Source organism: Dipodascopsis tothii (genome assembly GCF_038497935.1).
Source record: "Dipodascopsis tothii strain CBS 759.85 unplaced genomic scaffold V1510scaffold_11, whole genome shotgun sequence".
NCBI lineage: Eukaryota > Fungi > Ascomycota > Lipomycetes > Lipomycetales > Lipomycetaceae > Neoaidaea > Neoaidaea tothii.
The window spans coordinates 349315-368067 of NW_027117995.1; the positions used below are offsets into that span (position 1 = coordinate 349315).

Below are 18753 nucleotides of genomic sequence, written 5' to 3' on the forward strand. Positions count from 1 at the left end.
AGCTCAACAGTTTTGAACCTTCGTGCTTGTCTTGAACAAGACGAGTCACAGCCGTTTGTGGTTTTCCCAAAAACAAAGCCTAACATCACAACGGTATCTCGTTAGCTTTGCAACTGTCCTCGGATGGACATTGGTTGGGCTGCCGGCCCTCACGCCGTTATTTACGCGTTGTGGAACAAGCGAGTGAATGGCATAAAACACAGATGTGTTGCATTTACGCAATACAAACTCAATAGTTTGATTCTTATTACTAGATCGCTCACGTAAACTATCTCCGGCTTACATGGCTCGAGTCTCCGACCATATACACCGTCTCCTACATCTGCATAACCTGGCTAACTGCTACCCGCGCTCGCATAAGGTTCCTCTACCATGCACAGCATGTAAGTGCATTCACTTTGCGCGCTGCGAGTCGTGACTACTATGTCGAAAACCTGCCCCGATCACAAACCTTAAATTAAGTTGCTGCCGTCCGCCGCTGAATAGAGACTTGCGAGACGACGTAGGCGTGAAAAATGGACATGTTCTGAAATCATAGTGAGATGGAATTTGAGAACGAGATTAGAAAGCAAAAGCCGCGCTGCTCCCTGGATCATGGATTCCACGAAGAGGGTTGAAAGCCGTGGAGTCTATCGATTTCATCTACTATGGATATTCCTCGCCAGTTTTGACAGCTCACTTCCGTGATCAATACTGAGCGGGTTTCGAGTCTCGCTTATTAGCAAAACTGCTGCTAGGGCAGCATATTCTCAGGAAGATTCTTATTTATGGCATATGTGTAAACGGATATGACATGATGTGAGCTGATTTGCTTTTACCTTGCCTCTTTTGTAGCTCACAAAGTCTCATATAGTGTCTTCAACTAACTTTGCAGCCTTGCAGAGCCGCACAGCTGGCGGCTTCAATAGGGTTCAGTGAGGGGCTATATTCGGGTCTCAAGTGCGGCGAAATGGTCTGGATGCAGACATGTCTTCCGTGGTATGGGACGCTACGGGATTCCAAAATCGTAGTGTAGTGTTTTGTGAAGGGTATTCGATGTGAAGGGTCGCCGGAGTTGTGGAAGTAGATCAATTGACTCAAAAAAAAGGGCGACAGCTCTGTCGATTGCACGTGTCCATGAAAGTCATCTGTGAAAGACGTGAAAGTTGGCGCGCTCTGCCCCGCATGCTGGCTTTGCGACTCGAGCGGGCGCCACGGTTCTACGTCTACAACGTCTGCAATTTTTTTAAGCGCTAGTAACAAACTCGAGTACCACTAGTGGGTGCCGTGTATCACTAAAATGTCGTCGTACGTCGTGACCCTTTGAATCAAGGTGCACGTTCGAGATGGGAACCAGCAACCCACCCGCTCGATCTGTTCGAAGGATCGGTTGGGGGCCAACTGACTTCTTCCTGAAAGGTGTTCCATCAATCAGCACCACCAGCAAGGTAAAAATCGTCATTTACCATAGCATGCAAAAAGACGTAATACAGGTGGTGAACGACATTCTGGGTAGATTTAGCTTGTAGGCTAATACTACATCACGAGAGCGAGCGAAATAACTGAAGTGCATGTGGGCCGGCGACCAGCCGGAGGACAGCCGGAAGTAAGCGGTGCGAGCTCCAGATCGGTCACATCTGAGCGGGGAATCCTGCCCGGGACAAGGTCGGAGGCACAGAGAGTCATGACAGCGGGGTCTGATAGTTACTACTGCATCGGTATAGGGCGAGGCACAGGCCGCAAGAGTATATTGCTGCGCCGCAGACGGAGCAGGTCCTACTTCGAGAGTTTTGCAGGAGGTGACGACATTGAATGCTTATGCTGTAAAAGCGATGCCGCTGTCGTGAATATTACATAATAATCGTATCACTTGAACTTTACGCCACATCAAGAGTTACGTTCTAGTAGTTTCCGCTGGCCGCCCCGGCAACAAAGCGCTATTTCACCAACATAGTTTTGTATGCGTAATGGCATATCCTCATGATGACAATTTGCACACTAAATCCCCATCTCACTTGACCACGAATATACTAAAAATATCGCTCACACAAGCTTGAAGAAAATTTTCTCTGAGTCGCAGTGGCGTATCTACCGCGAGACAGAGAGCGCGCGGCTGTGGGCGGCTCAAAGGTGGCGGAGCTGGTCAGCGATCTACTTTGTGTTCTCGCGCACAGGGCAAGTGACACGCCCCCTGGTATCCTAAGCTCCGGCATACAGATCGCACGCGGGTTGCATTCCCATAGTTACTCTGAGCCTATCGCCTGTCCATGTACCTGCAGCCGAATGCGTGTGCTACAATGTTTTTCACGTAGCTGGACCACGTTCTGAAGGGAACCTCTTGCGAGCGCACCGCTGACATTGTGCCAGCGTGTCGGTGAGCAGGCGGATATTTACAGGCGGCGTATTGGCTGTACATGCACAACGATGAGGAAGAAAGAATACCGATTCGGCTATTCGCGGTCACGAAGTTTAGCAGATTAAGGTTTGTGATCGTGTCTAGCCGGAAAAGGTATTGCTGCTGCTCTTGCTGCGCCGCTCCGTGCTCCGAGCGTTTTCAGTATGGAACATTCGAATGGCGCGGTATACGCTGGGCCACTAGCGCTGATACTATTTTGAGTCACTTTTGTAGTTGGGACAACGACACGCGCCACAGCCCACCGCTTTGGGTTCACCGGCAAGTGCTCATGTGTCCGGGATCAGTAGTTGCCCATTGAGCTTTGGAGTATATAAGTAGGCCAGGTCTCCCTGACAAAGAACATCGTTGCTTCATATCATTGACATATAACAGACATCTTTGTCTCTGCATCCGCCTCTTTCTCATTCTCAAATCGCTTTATTAAGCCACACATCCGCAATGGACTCGTCAAGAATACATGAAGTCATGGACTCTCTTTACATCCCGAAGGGCCCTGCCCAGGCTAACAACCGCGCTCCGAAGTCGCACCCGACGTTGATTATGCAGGATTATCAGACTGATACCTGCCACCGCCAGGAATGCGGTTGCGTCGGAGACTCCTGCTACCTGGATAAGGTCTGGTGGGTTGGCAAGGAGAAGACGTTTGAAGTCGACAAGTGCAAGGAGCTGAAGGCTATGCATGACGCTTTCGAGGAATCGTCAGCTAGCCGTATTCTGTAAGCGGTTCGCTTCAATGCATATAGCGACCCTCATCTAGAGTACATTGGTCGTTATGGTTTCGGGTTTGATTGGGTTTGCTTTTGTATCGGAATTTTTATGGGTCTTGGATCTTAAGTAATTAATGACGACGACTTTTTCAAGGTCGCCGGTGATCTATGTGGACCTCAAGTGTTCAAATAATATAATTTTTACCAAAGTTACTTTGGCTGTGCCTATTGTGTTATCTTCGAGGTTCAAAGCTCTGACCTTCCTTTTGGCTCGATGTGCTTGCTTCATGAAGTACGTGCACGCTAATATTGGAGGTACTAATGTAAGGCGGTTGGGATCAATCTGTCCTATGTAATTTTGAGATTAAATCTGGCAGATCAGGGTAACAGAAGCATGACTCTTCGTGATAGCACGATCTTATTTCGTAATGTTATGGTTGTGGCATCAACAGTTAGCCTATGGCACATTCAGCTATAATTCTCCTCCTGTGGCGCAATATGCAGCATTTGTTGGTTTCCGTATGGGTGTCCGATCAGTTGGACTCAGGTTGTGATCTGGTGGCAGCTCTGGGCAAATAAAAAATTCGGTATTTCTAACCGCGGTGACTGAACCGCTGATTTGGTTGCAGTGGCTGGCTAATTATGCGCCCCTACGATCATGTCTTTATCAGAGTTTAAAAACTTGTCTCGAAATTATTTCGTGGTCTGTGTGCCGGTTGCAGTGTGATATCTTGCCTAATCGCGTTGGCCATTTAAGATGTAGTGAAGGTGACCCTGCAGATGAGGCAAACGATCGAATGATTATCGGTACAACCAACCAGCCCCTTCACATTTTTGTGCAGGCAAGATGACCTCTTCTTGATCTTTTGCAAACGATTCGGCCTCGCTATTGCTGCTTATCAATATGGACCTGAAAGCCGTGCAACTCAAGTGATGATTTAGCGATCCAATTCTCACGCTTGTCAACGAAGGCAGCACAATGGCGCTTGTCAACGAAGGCAGCACAATGGCAACAAATATATACATATATATATTCGAAGCGCTGGTTTCCTCGCTATTTAATCATGCAGTGAGCAGATGATATAAGTACAGAAAAGTAATATGTACATGTCCATACCTTCATAAAGCAAAGTATGAGTTCTAAAGATTCCATACGATGTATCGTGAGTACAGAGCTATGTAATAAATTAGTCAGTATGGGTGCAAATAAATCGACCCCTGAAATTGTAGCAATATGAAATATGTATTACCCTATCCCTTGTTAGCGTTACAGTATGCTCTGCTCTGGCGTGGGGTGCGAGTTCTCATGCACTTTTTGACCCCCAATTTTAAGCGTATACTTAGCTAGCAACTCGACTCTTACTAACCCATAATGGTCAGAAAATTCCGACAGCCAAGTCATGCGGCTTACCTCTCGTGTGGTGGGTTTAGGCCCCAGTTTGACCCCGCCGAGCAGTTACCCTGCTGGGTCGGAAGTGACCACCCCGCACTCCGCGGAAGAGGTCTTCCTCCGTAACACCCTTGCAAATCCTTAAACACCGGACTGTTCCTAGCAGTTGAAATCGAAAAAAACCGCAGTCTCCACAGCATATTTGTGGTTCCGGTCTTCACTATAACTGTGGAAGTCCTCGATATCGTTGTTAATGGCCTGCGGTTAGAAGCCGCGCCGGCGAATACATGATGTCGAGATTTGTGTGCGACTTTGAGGGCTGCAGCAAGGGCTACACACGGCTTGAGCATTTGACTCGGCATAAGCTCAACCGTAAGTACTTTATACCGATCACGCATGCTCTAACCAATCAGATAATCCTGTAGCAAAGAAGTACGTCTGTCCAACTTGTTCGAAGACATTTGTTAGAGGAGACCTATTGAGAAGACATGTACCCTCCCATAACTCGCGTGGTAGAGCACGGAAGCGCAAAATTGCGACGAATCCAACATCGCGTATAGATGAAAGCGCTCAACAAGAATCCGTGCAACATACTGTCGTTGAACCTACAACCACAATTACTGTACCCGACGAACGAAACGCGATGCTTACGCAGAGAGCCACGACGACTTCTAGAAATGTTCAATATGGGGAGAGTATGGAATTTATTTCAAAATATCCCACTGAGGCTCAATCCAATGTGTCCTTAGAATCATTACTGAACTGGATACCACCTTACCCCGCGAAAACGCCCCAAGCAAGCTCTCAGAGTCAGAGTGGAGAGTCTCCTATCGCTACCGAAAACAGAACGCTCTCTGAGACTTCTGTAAGGATAGGCTCGGAGCCCATGTCATCACCAGGGGCATCTGTTCAGCCCACAACGGAGGTCCCTCTGACACCCTCAGCAGCAATTCGATCTCCTCCGCCTATTAGTCACGAAGCAGCAAGTCCTCGAATCTCGTCAAGCTTCAAAGATCCTGAACCCGAAAACCCTCCTGACTCATCGACATCGTTGTCGACTTATCCTGAGCCAGTTATGATACCTTCTGCGATGATGCCTTCGACGCCTGTCTTATCGACAATGCCGATTTTCGGCGAGCGGGCAGTGTACGATTTTTCGAGCTTCCCGTTCGACGACAAGTTCACCAATTGGTTGCTCGACGAAAATTCTGCAAGCGAAAATGGTTCTAATGACATTTTCGTGGGCAGCTCTGTCGCACTGAGAAACATGTATGACGATTTTTTACAGGACGGTCCCACAAAAATGGTCTCCGTTCCATCCCCTCCGCGGTCGGGTGAAGTAGTCTCTCCAGAGGCTGTCGAGCGGGTCATCAAGTTATTCCAAGGCTGTATACCTAGTATCGCGCAACATCCGTTGATGAATTGTCAAACACTATCGAGATGGATGCATCTCTACTGGAAGAATTTCCACCCGCAGTACCCAATTCTTCATAAGTCTACCGCTGATGCGGACCTGCTCCCCACTCATCTTCTTGTGGCTATATTTTCACTCGGAACACGATATGACTCGGATACGAACTCTGTGCAGCTTGCTATACAACTGCACTTACACCTACGAAACTTGGTCTACAGCGTAAGGTAGCCTATGTGTGCTGTCTAACTATTTTAGTGCCCGGAATTTGTTCCTCCTGCGAAATTGTGGGTATTTCAGACTTTACTATTAAGTGAAATGTTCGAAAAAGTAGTCGGCAACAGGCACACCCATGAAATGTCTCATATCTTTCATGGAACGCTCATTACTCTCATGCGCAGAGGAAGTTCACTTGTTAATCCTGAGCTCACCGAGACGCAAAATGATAACATAGTGTCAAACGCTGTGGATCTGCAATGGAGACGCTGGATCACAACAGAGGGCACTGCACGCACTGCATTCTTCGCTTTCGTGCTCGACATACAACACGCCGAGTTATTCGGACATACGCCTTCTTTATACGCCCATGAACTGTATCTCGACCTGCCGTGTGATGATGGCTTTTGGAATGCCGAGGATGCCGATACCTGGTCACAGCTCATGAAACTTTCGTATAAAAAGATGCCTAGCTTTTTCTCCAGTCTTAAGCTGATAATGTCCCATGGCTGGAACAAGCTACGCCTCAATCCGTTTGGTCGGTATATAGTACTACACGGCCTACTTTCGATCTCATGGAACATGAGGCAGAAAGGCATCATTACCATGAAAATGGGAACTACTACACCATCGCACTCAGCAGCTAGTACGTCGATAGCCGGTCTACGGTCGAAAGCAGATAGTGATGAGGTGACCAGTTGGAGCCATTCTGTGTACAAAGCTTTTGAGACATGGAAACTGGCTTTCGATTTAAGTGAGGCTGAGAATCCCTCCACAAGCGGGATTCCTTTCATTTTAGCGTCATCTTCACTACATAGACTTGGCATTATTCGACTGTATACAGATGTGCTACAGTTGCATGCATATGCAGGGGTTCCAAGTGTGCTGGGCAGACCGATCAGACCGGCTGACTACGAGCAAGTGCAACAGTCTATCAAATCATGGACCAAGACGGTCGGAAGTGCTATCTCGGTATGGCATGCCTCTCGACTGGTTTCTGGCGCTTTTTTGGGACAGTACTCTGCCGATTCCGATGTCGTTTTACATCGACCTTGGTGCCTCTATGTCGGATGTCTAGTCCTCTGGGCCTATGGATATGCTACAACCGGCCAAAGTACCAGATTCAGTGAGTTCTCGAAGCGCCCTGATGACGGCTCCAAAATATGGAATCCTAAGGATGATATGGAACGCTATCTGGAGTCGCTTCTTGCCGTAAGCGATCCGATAGATATTCCCAAGCTAGAGTCCAAGAACTGCACGATCGGACTCATGACATATGCTGGCGATATCTTCAAGACTTGTCGCTGGACACTACTTGGAGAGGAGGCTGCATATCATTGCTATCGTCTCGCGACAGCAGTTCCTGTGCGTTTGGCCTAGGTGTATGATTACTCGGCGTTAGGTGTCATTAATAATTGGTAGTTGTCTTTGACGATATTTAAAATGAAATTGTAAAACTGTTAGTTGAGCCTACTGACGTGAACTTTTAGTCCACCCCTCGTCGTGCGAATGTCTATTTCCCGTAAGTGGTCTCCCCCACGTACTTCCCCGCAAATTTATTAAACCTTAACCTCATGAGCTATCCGCGCGGGATATTTGTTTTAACCGAAAATGGAAGCAAAGTGATCAGAAGTAAACTTCATCCCACCGTCATGTGGGGGATGAAGGCCATCCCGCACAAAAGGCTACAGGTCAATTCATCATGTTTGAGATTGATCATATGAATGCCTCGTAAATGTTAACGCCAGTAAGCTAGACTCGTGGGGATTCCCAGTCAGATGGTCGGAGCTGTACCCCCACAAGATTCCAAAAGCCTGGTAACTTCTTTTTGGTGCGGGAGGACCACGAAATGCTCGCGGAGATCCGAAGTGTCGGCCCTATTATGTGGAACTGCCGAAGTTACCTTAAAAATTAGGGACATGGTTTGGCAAGCATATTTAAACCCTTTCTTGCCCCGCGTGTTATTGTATCTCCAATAGACCACCGTAATTTATAGGCACAAAATGACTGGATCAACTGCTGTCCCCCTGCCCACGGGCATCTACGTGCCGTCGCCGACGTTCTTCGTCTCGAAGACGGCCTCCACCTACTCAACCTTCAACCCTCCCCTCGACCTTGAGACTCAGCTTCAGCACACTCTGCACCTGGCGAAATGCGGCATTCACGGTGTTGTTCTGCTCGGATCCACGGGAGAGGCTGTGCATGTGACTCGTGACGAACGCAAGGTCCTTCTTGCTTATGTCCGTAAAGGACTGGACGAGGCTGGATACCAGGCCTTCAAGATTGTTGTCGGCACCGGCACCAACTCGACTGTGGAGACTGTCGATCAGCTGAAGGACGCCAGCGAGGTTGGAGCAGAGTATGGTCTTGTGTTGGCCCCGTCCTACTTCGCGTCTGCGGTTACGCAGAGAGGTCTCATTGAGTGGTACTACGAGGTTGCTAGCCAGTCGCCGATCCCTGTCTTGGTTTACTATTACCCTGGTGTCTCTAATAACATCTACATCGCCCCGAAGACCTTCGAGGCCCTCTCGGCCCATCCTAACATCGTTGGCACCAAACTGTCGCACGGCAACATCTCCCACCATGCCCTGCTGGCGCTCAATCCCAAGATTGAAGCCAACGGTTTCACCGTCTTCTCCGGCCTGGGACAACAACTGCTTCCCATCATCACCGTCAATTGCAAGGGTGCAATCGACGCACTGGCGGGTATCTTTCCCAAATCTGTCGTTCACCTTTACAACCTTGCCATGGCCGGGAAGTACGAGGAGGCGAAGCGTATTCAGTACATTGTGTCTGGTGCTGAGGAGGTGGTGGCTGACCTTGGATGTGTCGGTGTGAAGGAGGGCGTCGCCCGCATTTTGGGCTTTGGAGACAAGGATGGCTGCCGTTTGCCTTTGGCTGGTGGCATCGAGGGTGGAGACGCCACTTGGGAGTCCAAATACGCCGATGCATTTGCTGAAGTCCGTAAGCTTGAGGCTTCGCTGTAATGAGATAGTAGTCAATACATTACAGCTAGGAGATATATGATCGTGTAGAGCATATGTGAATGTAGAACTAGCGAGTCGATCGATGTATGGGCTTGTATTGTATTCCCAAGTTTGAAGTGGTGGAAGGCTATTTGTAGTGATTGTTCCAACCGTCTACCTCAAGAGTTTTTGTGCAACTAATTTATTAAATGCTATAAACAGCTCCACACAGTACTAACAGTATCCAGATTGAGGCTCCATGCTATTGCTGCTTGGCCTTAAGGCGCTCTACAGCCATCTCCCTGGAAACTCTCCCCACTTTCTCCTCGCCAGCCTCCCCAAAAATGTCATAGCCCCAACGGATAGGGAAATTCATCCGCAGGTTCTTCTCAAGGGCATTGATTTCTGTCATCACCTCGTCGGGTAAGATCATGTCCTGGAAGTTCGAGACGATGCGAGAGGGAGTCACGCTTTTCGGCAAAACAACTGTACCTCTTTGAACAGACCAGCTGATGAGGACCTGGGCCGGCGTTATATTGAGTCTCGTCGCTATGTCAACTATCACCGGATCATCAACAACTCGGGGGATGTTGTAGACATTGTTGCCAAGAGGGCTATAGCCTGTGACTACTATGTCATTGTCCTTGCAAAACTGAATAAGCTTGGGCTGCTGGAGGTACGGATGAGCTTCGATTTGATTGACCGCGGGCTTGATGGTTGCAACAGCCAAGACCTCTTGCAGCTTCTCAATGGTGAAGTTGGAAACTCCTATGGAGCGAACTTTTCCGGAGGTCACCAGCTTCTCCATTGCTTTCCAAGTTTCTGACACAGGTGTATCGTCCAAAAGGTACATCTCTGTCACGGGGTCAGTCGGAAACAAGCCATCGCAAGGGACGAACGACACAGGCCAATGAATCAAATACAAGTCAAGATAGTCCATCTGGAGTTCTCGGAGAGTTTTCTCACATGCTTTCTCAACCTCCTCGGGACGGTGTCCCGTATTCCACAGCTTTGATGTAACAAAAATCTCCGAACGAGGTACTCCAGATGCAAGTATTCCACGTCCAACCTCTTCTTCATTTTCGTACGCAGCTGCCCCATCGATGTGTCGATATCCTGCTTTGATAGCAGCCTCGACGGCATTTTGAACTTCCAGAGGCTTTGATTGCTTCAGTTAGCACTGCTCATAGCTCAGTAACGAACCCAGGTTCCGAGACCGATGGCAGGGATTTGATATCCAGACGAGAGAGTAAAAGCTCTTCCAAGAGACATTGCGGTGTATCCTATGAGATTGTTTTTTTACCAGAGGACTCACGGTAGCTTTAAATATACTGTGCCAGTAGCCCCGGCATCTGATATTCAGGGCAGCTAGTGTGTTTGAATTACTTTTCCGGCCGATCATTATTCAGTTATCCATGGTATCCGAATACCCTCGTTCGGAGAATGAGAAAATCCAGCGACAGCCGGAGCCTGTACCCCGCATCCCAAATAAAAGCGATCTTTGCTGACCCGCCACCGGAAAACCAAGAAATTTTTCGTTTTGCCAAGACTAAAAGTCCCAACGGAAAAGCTTACCCCACATTTTTACGAACTGGTCGGTACCTGATGAACTCCCAACGGAAGTAGGGCTACTGCAGTACATTTGGTGCTTACAACTGCCGGCAAATTGACCAGATACCATCCCACGGAAAATCCGGCTACATGAGGGAAATAAGCAACTTGTCTGGCACGCATGGTCTGCCGGGAACCTAATTGAGTACACCCGAAGGGCCACTATGGGCTCTGGTCCCTGCCGTGCCTCCTCAATTGGCAGACTGGAGTTAGACGCTGCCTGTAAGCTCCCGTGTTTATCTCATAGCATCCTGCGGTCTCGGAAAAAAACGTCAGTATGTATCCGACAAAGTATAAAGTATCGAGAGATTCCACTCAGCAATACAATCAGCTTATACAACCGATTTCCGCAGCCGAGGAGGAGTTACCATGTCTGCCGTGTTACTCTCATCAGCATATTCTGATAATTCAGTGGCGGTGGAAACTATGAAGAGATCGCCGTTGTCAGTGCAAAGCACCGAAGAGCTCTACACTGTCGATGATCTGATTCGTGCACGTGCGCGGTCTATGCCTGATACCGTCTTGATCTGCTACCCTGAGAAGGAAACTAGTCTTCTTGACTTTGTAAGCTACAGTGCTAGGGATCTGGATACCTTTGCAGATGAAGCCGCTCGCTCTTACCTCGAAATGGATATCAAAACCTTGGTAAGCGCACTAGAGACTTATTTCTAACATCAGATCAAGGATGATCTTGTCGCAACACCAACTTTAGCTATTCTGGCGCCATCCGACATGAGTTACATTGCTTCTTTACTAGGCCTTGTTCGCCTTGGGTACTCGTTGCTATTGCTCTCCAATAGACTGTCCGCCTTTGCTGTTGAAGCTCTGCTTAAAACCACCAACGCTCAGGCGCTCGTCACTACCCCACAATTTTCTGCCATCACCAAAGAGGTAAAGCAGATGATGCCCTCCTTATGTGTACTTCCTGTTCTTTCGAAGGCCCAGTATTGTCCAGAGAAGAAAAGCCAGCGCCTTTCCTTGCCTCCTAGCAATGCCTCCGATTCCGACAAAACTGTTTTCATAATTCATTCTTCAGGTTCCACAGGTCTTCCCAAACCCATTTACCAAAGCCACGGAGCTGCGCTTTATAATTACTCGTCCTCCTTTGGCTTAAAGGCTTTTATTACTCTTCCTCTGTACCACAATCATGGCATTTCTTCTTTTTTTCGAGCAATCTACTCGGGTAAACAGCTTTCATTCTTCAATGTGCGTCTACCGCTGACTGGCCAAAGTCTCATCGACGTAATGGAAACCGTGAAGCCCGAGATATTCTACGGTGTGCCGTATGCTCTGAAGCTCCTTGGCGAATCTGAGCGCGGGATCGATTGTCTCCGCTTGTGCAATATAGTCTTATTCGGCGGTAGTTCTTGTCCCGACGATTTGGGAAACCGTCTTGTCGATGCAGGCGTGTATCTGATTGGGCACTACGGATCTACTGAAGTTGGCCAGCTGATGACGTCTTATCGCGAGCAGGAGGACAAGAACTGGAACTATCTGCGTGTTAGCGAAAGCGTGAAGCCTTTCCTTCTCATGGATGAAACATCTCCAGGGTCGAACATATTTGAATGTGTTGTTCTCGATGGCTATAAGTCGAAGGTGACATCTAACTCGGATTTCCCCCCAAACAGCTTCCGCACGAAGGATTTGTTTAAGAAGCACCCACTCATAGCCGATGCCTGGAAGTACCTCGGAAGAGTTGACGATCGTGTGACATTGAGCAATGGTGAAAAGGTTCTTCCGATTCCTATTGAACACCGTATTCGCGAGTCGCCTTTCGTCAAAGAGTGTGTTGTGGCTGGTATCGGTAAACCAGCTCCAATCCTTCTAATAATTCCAAACGAGCCAGTCATGTCTGAATTTGAAAACGACTATCTTGACAAGGTCTGGCCGAATATTGAAAGTGCCAATGGCAGAGCAGAGACATTCTCACAGATATCCCGTGACCTCATTAAGTTGCTACCATCAGATGTCGAGTATCCTCGCACTGATAAAGGCACGGTTATTCGCGCTGCTTTTTACAAGACCTTCGAAAAGGAAATTGACGAGACATTTGAGAGGCTAGAGGAAGCCACAGAGGGGGGGCTCAAATTGGACCAAGCTGGCCTTGAAAGATTTCTGTTCGAGCTGTTCGAGAAGGAGCTCGGCGTACCTCTTGCTGACAAGTACTCTGACTTTTACACATCTGGAGTAGATTCCTTGCAAGCAATCAGAGCAGGAGCTGTTATACGCCGGACCTTGTATCTTGGAGGTCATGGTGCAAAGATGAGCCAGAATGTGGTGTTTGAGTACTCAACCATCGAACGCCTTGCACAGTACTTACTATCGCTTAGAGCAGATATGACGTCAGAGAGCAGACCTAGCGATGACTTGAGTGCTATGCAGGAGCTGTTCGAGAAGTACTCAAAGTTTAGCCCCCGCATTATGGGTAACCTCACCACCTCGGGAGAATGTGTCTTGTTGACAGGGTCTACAGGATCACTGGGTGCTCATATATTGGCACAACTTGTGGCAGATGGTAATGTGACGCAGGTAGTCTGCTTGGTCCGCGCTATGTCTCCGACACAGGCTAAGGAGAGAGTGCTTCTAAGTCTCCGCGAGCGACACCTGAACATTCCAAGCGACCAGATGTCGAAAGTGAATGTCTTCTGTAGCGACTTCTCAAGAGAAGATCTCGGTCTTCCTCAAGACTTTCTCGCTGAGCTTCAACAGAAACTGACATGTGTGATTCATAGTGCCTGGGCAGTTAATTTCAACATTGGGGTCCGCAGCTTCGAGCAATATCATATCAAAGGCACGTACAATCTGATCTCCTTATGTCTTGGTGTCCACACAGTGTCTCCGGCTCGGTTTTACTTCTGTTCATCTGTATCGACTGCCTCAGGTACCCCGCTGCCGGCTACGATAGCAGAGACGCCGGTAGCTAATTTCGAGCATGCACAATCCATGGGTTATGCGCAGTCTAAACTGGTGACCGAACACATTGTGGTTGCGGCCGCCCGGGACACAGGCATCACTGCTAGAGTTTTGAGAATTGGCCAGATCGTTGGCGACAGTACCAATGGAATCTGGAATGACACTGAGGCTATTCCATTGATGATCCGGAGTGCTATTACCATGGGGGCACTTCCCAGGCTGGACGAGACACCATCCTGGATCCCAGTCGACTACGTTGCTCGTGCTGTTCTTGAACTATCGGGAATCGCGGGAAATATTCCGAAAGACGATACGGATACAGTTTACCATGTAATGAATCCGTACGTATTCAGTTGGACGGAAGACCTGCTTCCCAGCCTTAAACGTGCCGGACTCACATTCGATGTCGTCTCCCAGCGTGATTGGATACACAAATTGCGGGTCGGCGAGCAAAATCCCTTAAAGAATCCCACAATCAAACTGCTGAATTTCTTTGCGTCTAAGTACGATAACGACAGCCTGGGCCGAAGTGGCCTCATTTTTGACACTAGCAAAACCAGACTCCACAGCTTGGCTGTGAATAAAGCACCCCAAATGATTGTCAGTGGGCTGATCGACAAATATGTGGCACAATGGCTAACCAAGTGGTGAACGTACATTTCGGCTATAATATAAGCTGTGCAACACACGTCGTTTCATTTGAGTCAAAACTTCAGTTTTAATCCGGAGATAGTTGAGTTGCAGTAAAGTGACTAGTGTTCCGAGCGGATTGCTATACCCCGCAATGAAATAAAGTTTAATATAAAAAAAGTAACCCACCCCAGCATGTCTCTCCCGCGGGATATCGGTTACACATATCCCACGTATAACCCCCCACATCCAAAAGAGGAATCGTTTGTTAGCGACCCAGGGTCAGCTGCGAACCAAAGAGAAAAAAACTCGATGCATTAAATTAGGATACTAGTTAGTCGGAAACGGGTGAGGGGTATATAAGTCGAGATTGCTCGCAGGCATCCAAAGCCTTGTCTTCACTCAAACTGGTCTCATTGATTGCTCCGGTGGTCGACTTCTGTCGAAAATTTAACAGTGTACACAATGCCCAAGATCACCGACATCGAGTACTTCAGAGTACCTCCTCGGTGGCTTTATGTAAAGATCACGGCCGATGACGGGAGCTCCGGTTGGGGAGAGGCTTCACTAGAAGGTCACTCTGAGGCCGTGGAAGGTGCCCTGGAGGAATTCAAGCAAAGATTCATCGGCGAGGAAGCCAAGTGAGTATCTAGGTCCATGTTGATCCTAACGGCACAGTGGTATCGAACACATCTGGCAGAGCGTTTGGAGAATGGGCTTTTACAGAGGTGGTCCGGTCTTCCAGTCAGCACTTTCGGGTATCGACATCGCTCTGTGGGATATGAAAGGTTTGTGACAGACAAATTCATCTGCTAATATACAGCTCGGCGGTTAGGCGTCCCGATCTACGAGCTCTTAGGGGGAAAGGTTCGGAATAAGATCAAGGTCTATGCTTGGATTGGAGGAGACCGTCCGGACTCTGTCAAGGCACAGGCTGAGGCACGCAAGGCACAGGGCTTCACCGCGGTTAAGATGAACGCTACTGCTGACATCGGCTGGCTGGACACACCCAGCTCTCTGGACTCTGCAGCCGAAAGACTGGCTATGGTCAAATCTGTTGGAATGGATGCTGGAGTTGATTTCCATGGGCGTATACACAAGCCAATGGCCAAACAGCTCGCCAAGCTTTTGGAGCCTCATAGACCAATGTTCATAGAGGAGCCGCTGCTTTCGGAGCACCCGGAGGGTATCGAAGAGCTCTCAAAACTCACCAGTATCCCGATTGCTCTTGGAGAACGCCTGTACTCTCGCTGGGATGTCAAAAAATTTCTATCGACCCATGGTGCTTGCATTGATATTCTACAACCAGACATCGCTCATGTCGGAGGTATTTCTGAGACTCACAAAATCGCAACCATGTGCGAGGCGTATGATGTTGCAATCGCCCCTCATTGTCCGTTGGGATCTATTGCACTCGCTGCGAACTTTCAAATCGCTGCTTGCACTCCTAATCATGTCATCCAAGAAATGTCTCTGGGTATTCACTACAACACAGAATCTGGTGACGAGGACATTGGAACATATGTCCATAATCCTGACGTATTCGACGTCCAGGACGGTTACGTCTCTGTTCCCAGCGGTCCAGGGCTTGGGATCGAGATCAACGAGGCTCTAGTTCGCAAGTTGAGCAACGGAGCTAAGGCTTGGCGGTCAGGTGGTTTTGTTGGACCGGACGGATCTCTGCGGGAATGGTAATTCAATAAAGTACACTTTTATATACACCTGACATTTCGTATCGTAATGAAGCACTCATCTTGTCATCTTAACATGTTACTCGCCATACGTGCTTCCAATGTAGTCCATCACAAGATTGTCAAATTTATCCCAACTCATGAGCTCAGCGAAACTTGACAGGGAAGGTTCTGCATCATTCGTCGCCGCTTTAACATCGACTGAATTTTCCAGAGTTTTTAGGTTGTCGTCCATTCTGACAACACTTGTGTCATTGCTTTGATGCATTTCGTGCAGATAGCTCTGCTGCATCTGACTTTGTATCTGGCCAGAGTGCATTGCTATTTGCTGACGGCGGGACTCTTGTTCTTGTCTTGTATTCTCGGCCTGTATAGAGTTTAAGTCTTCTCCTATTTTTTCACTCAAGATGTCTGGTTGTGCTCGCCTGTAGACTATACGCTCATTAGCTTCTGTGCGGAATTCTTCGAGAACGACTTCGTATCGTTGGGCCAAGGAATTACCCATGCCCGCAAGTGCAATCTGGCGCTGACACCGCTCCGCAGCCTCAAAGTACTTTGCCCATACTTCGGGTCGGTCCGTTCTTCTTCGTATCGTATAAACGTAGAGGACAACAACGGCACAAAAAGCAGCATATTGAGTAAACCAAAGGGACGGATATATTTGATTAGAGTCGTTCAGATCATCAACAATGTCAACAGATAGCATTGCAGCATGTAAACATTCTTTGATAGCTTCTTCTGCGATTTGATCAGTCTTAGACGGCCGAGCGTCAACTTCCATTGGCGAATTAACTGTGAGCCGCGCGAAATCGTTCAGCAAGAAGGGCCGGTTTGCAAGAATAACAGCATGAGAATATGCCAGCGTGAGCATTCGGCTCTGCCGCTGTAAGAGAGGGATCAACAACGACGGTTGAACACGACCAGGATCCAGAAAAGCTGGCAGTCCAGATCTCCATTCTTTGAGATGAGACGTATGCTTTTGTGATAGGATTGCAGTTTCTGACTTCTTGAGTGGTTTGATACCATACAAATCATGAAGAATGCCTGAAACCAAGCGAACTAGTTGAATGTGTAAGACAGGCCCTAACATTACACAATTGATACTTTTCGTATTAGAAACCCGCATTTCGTGTGCTGAAAGGTCGCTATCATTAACAAGAAGAGGCAGCTCCTGATCTATCTCATCATCGTGAAAAATGCTGGGTCTTCCTAGCACCGCCGATAAGTACTTGTCGAGACTATAAGCGGACCAAAAAACGCGCTTGCGGGTTTCCTGCTCAATGTAGTCAAAGGTCGATTGTGAGTTCACCGTTTGCTGTCGGCGGTGTAGTCCGAGAGCATAAATCAGATGCGCCACTGTTCCAAACAGGTTTCGACAATGGTTCATTCGTGAGCAGGCTACTAAATAGAAACATTGGCATAGTCTGGCTTGTACGGAAGCGAGACGCGGACGCCCTGTTGCTAATCGTAGCTGTCTATCTGCTGCATGAAAGTAGAGAACAGAATTATCACGATAGTCTTGCCGCTTATAGAACATAGGAAATTTTTTCGCGTGCGCAAAAAGCATTATAACAATAGCATTCTGTTCACGCGCTACTTCCTCTAAATCGTGTTCATCAAAGTTCTCGTAAAAAGCGTCGAGCCATTTCTCTGCCGTTGGCTGATGCAAGAAACGATATGTCGGCATTGCATAAGCAAAATAGAAGTCGAAATACGCCTTAGCTTCGCTCTTGGGAGGCAAGAAAAAAAAACTGGAATCACTGTTGGGCAGCTCTGGGTCACCAAAAGTCAAGATTGACGACGAGGGATTTGAGAGGCTTATATCGTTGAGGCGTCTCCTCACACGGCTTAAGAAGGATATTCCTGATGAGGATCCTACGTATTGCCCTTCCCTATCTGTTTGCACTGGTTCAGGCGTTGATCGGGATGACTTAGACTGGCGCATCTCCGAGTCGTCAACGATATTCTCTTGTTCTCGATATGCTGTGACTAGATTAGCTTGAGCTCCAGAAGTCGCGTTGACCGCTGGTGACAGCTTCATAGATAGTAATGATTTTGCAGTATCTTCGGATCCTTCCGATGTTGATGTCCGTTCAATTCGAGTATTTGTGACAGAGTTAGAAGAGATACCGAACCTACAATGGTCGGCCATAGCTGACGGAGCTTGACAAGAAAGGTCTGAGTTTCCTGAAAATCCAGAATTATTGAGTTCTTGTCCTTTGACTGGCCCCGCATCGCGCAGGCGTGGAGAGTACGACCTGCCGAGTGAAATGGTCGGTGTCACATCTCTCACTGTACACGGTAAGGGCGAAATGTCTTGTCGAGGCTCTGGTTGTGGCTCCCCCGACCATTCCGGCGACGGCGGCCTGCCGCGGTGATACTCGGCCTTGAACTCACAGATCAATTGGAGCTTCACACAACGGACGCACGGTCGGGTCCCTGAACACCTAGTTTTTTTTTTCTTGCAGTGGTCGCAAGCTCGAGAAACTCTCTGTCGTTCAGCAGGGGCTCTTCGATTTTTACGCGGCTTGAAGTCGGGAGTGTGCGATGACCTCCCGGACACATGTGTGCTCTTGTCTCCATGCCTATCTGCGGGCGGCCTGTCAATAAAATCCAAGCCGCGCTCCGGGGTTGAAATTGCAGAGGAATTTAGATTCTCAGCTAGATCGTTATGCAAGACGGCCTGTGTTGAACATAGAGGCAACCCTGCCAGTGTAGATGTCCTCGGAAACATCTAGATGGCTATTTGCTAAGCGGCATAAGACCGCGTCCTTAGTCCTCTTCTATCCCGCTGGTGCTATGTAAAACAAAGTGGTTGACATT

At 48.3% G+C, this 18753-nt stretch overlaps 6 protein-coding genes across 6 annotated transcripts; 4 read left to right on the forward strand and 2 right to left on the reverse strand.

The window, feature by feature from the left end:
- Nucleotides 1-4779: 4779 nt before the first annotated feature.
- On the forward strand, nt 4780-7499 carry V1510DRAFT_425828 (fungal-specific transcription factor domain-containing protein; the record flags this gene model as incomplete). The annotated part of the gene is made up of 6 exons (XM_066935140.1): nt 4780-4864; nt 4906-4924; nt 4961-5046; nt 5071-5114; nt 5148-6125; nt 6162-7499. The coding sequence occupies 6 exons, from the start codon at nt 4780-4782 to the stop codon at nt 7497-7499; spliced, it is 2550 nt and encodes an 849-aa protein (XP_066789602.1).
- A 311-nt stretch (nt 7500-7810) lies between these two features.
- V1510DRAFT_111182 (uncharacterized protein) lies at nt 7811-9226 on the forward strand. Its single transcript, XM_066930236.1, has one exon. The coding sequence runs from the start codon at nt 8123-8125 to the stop codon at nt 9104-9106; it is 984 nt and encodes a 327-aa protein (XP_066789603.1). The 5' UTR covers nt 7811-8122; the 3' UTR covers nt 9107-9226.
- A 36-nt stretch (nt 9227-9262) lies between these two features.
- V1510DRAFT_393211 (NADP-dependent oxidoreductase domain-containing protein) lies at nt 9263-10671 on the reverse strand. Its single transcript, XM_066931811.1, has 2 exons — nt 10289-10671; nt 9263-10253 (listed from the first exon to the last, which is right to left on the reverse strand). The coding sequence occupies exons 1-2, from the start codon at nt 10355-10357 to the stop codon at nt 9348-9350; spliced, it is 975 nt and encodes a 324-aa protein (XP_066789604.1). The 5' UTR covers nt 10358-10671; the 3' UTR covers nt 9263-9347.
- Nucleotides 10672-11122: 451 nt separating this feature from the next.
- Nucleotides 11123-14260, forward strand: V1510DRAFT_364071 (uncharacterized protein; the record flags this gene model as incomplete). Its single annotated transcript, XM_066931172.1, has 2 exons — nt 11123-11341; nt 11375-14260. 2 exons carry the CDS (start codon nt 11123-11125, stop codon nt 14258-14260), a joined length of 3105 nt encoding a protein of 1034 aa, XP_066789605.1.
- Nucleotides 14261-14623: 363 nt separating this feature from the next.
- On the forward strand, nt 14624-16328 carry V1510DRAFT_415545 (enolase C-terminal domain-like protein). The gene is made up of 3 exons (XM_066933611.1): nt 14624-14880; nt 14918-15027; nt 15063-16328. Exons 1-3 carry the CDS (start codon nt 14705-14707, stop codon nt 15932-15934), a joined length of 1158 nt encoding a protein of 385 aa, XP_066789606.1. The 5' UTR covers nt 14624-14704; the 3' UTR covers nt 15935-16328.
- V1510DRAFT_393220 (fungal-specific transcription factor domain-containing protein) lies at nt 15626-18664 on the reverse strand (the record flags this gene model as incomplete). Its single annotated transcript, XM_066931812.1, has 2 exons — nt 15626-17913; nt 18070-18664. The coding sequence occupies 2 exons, from the start codon at nt 18662-18664 to the stop codon at nt 16010-16012; spliced, it is 2499 nt and encodes an 832-aa protein (XP_066789607.1). The 3' UTR covers nt 15626-16009.
- Nucleotides 18665-18753: the final 89 nt, after the last annotated feature.

Bases quoted from the DNA above. Each gene is read 5' to 3' on its own strand.
- V1510DRAFT_393211 (XM_066931811.1), bottom strand. From the start codon at position 10,357: ATGTCTCTTGGAAGAGCTTTTACTCTCTCGTCTGGATATCAAATCCCT. The intron at 10,254-10,288 runs GTTCGTTACTGA...TGCTAACTGAAG, and splicing joins CCATCGGTCTCGGAACCTGG to CAATCAAAGCCTCTGGAAGT.
- V1510DRAFT_415545 (XM_066933611.1), top strand. From the start codon at position 14,705: ATGCCCAAGATCACCGACATCGAGTACTTCAGAGTACCTCCTCGGTGG. The intron at 14,881-14,917 runs GTGAGTATCTAG...CTAACGGCACAG, and splicing joins TTCATCGGCGAGGAAGCCAA to TGGTATCGAACACATCTGGC. The intron at 15,028-15,062 runs GTTTGTGACAGA...GCTAATATACAG, and splicing joins CGCTCTGTGGGATATGAAAG to CTCGGCGGTTAGGCGTCCCG.
- V1510DRAFT_111182 (XM_066930236.1), top strand. From the start codon at position 8,123: ATGACTGGATCAACTGCTGTCCCCCTGCCCACGGGCATCTACGTGCCG.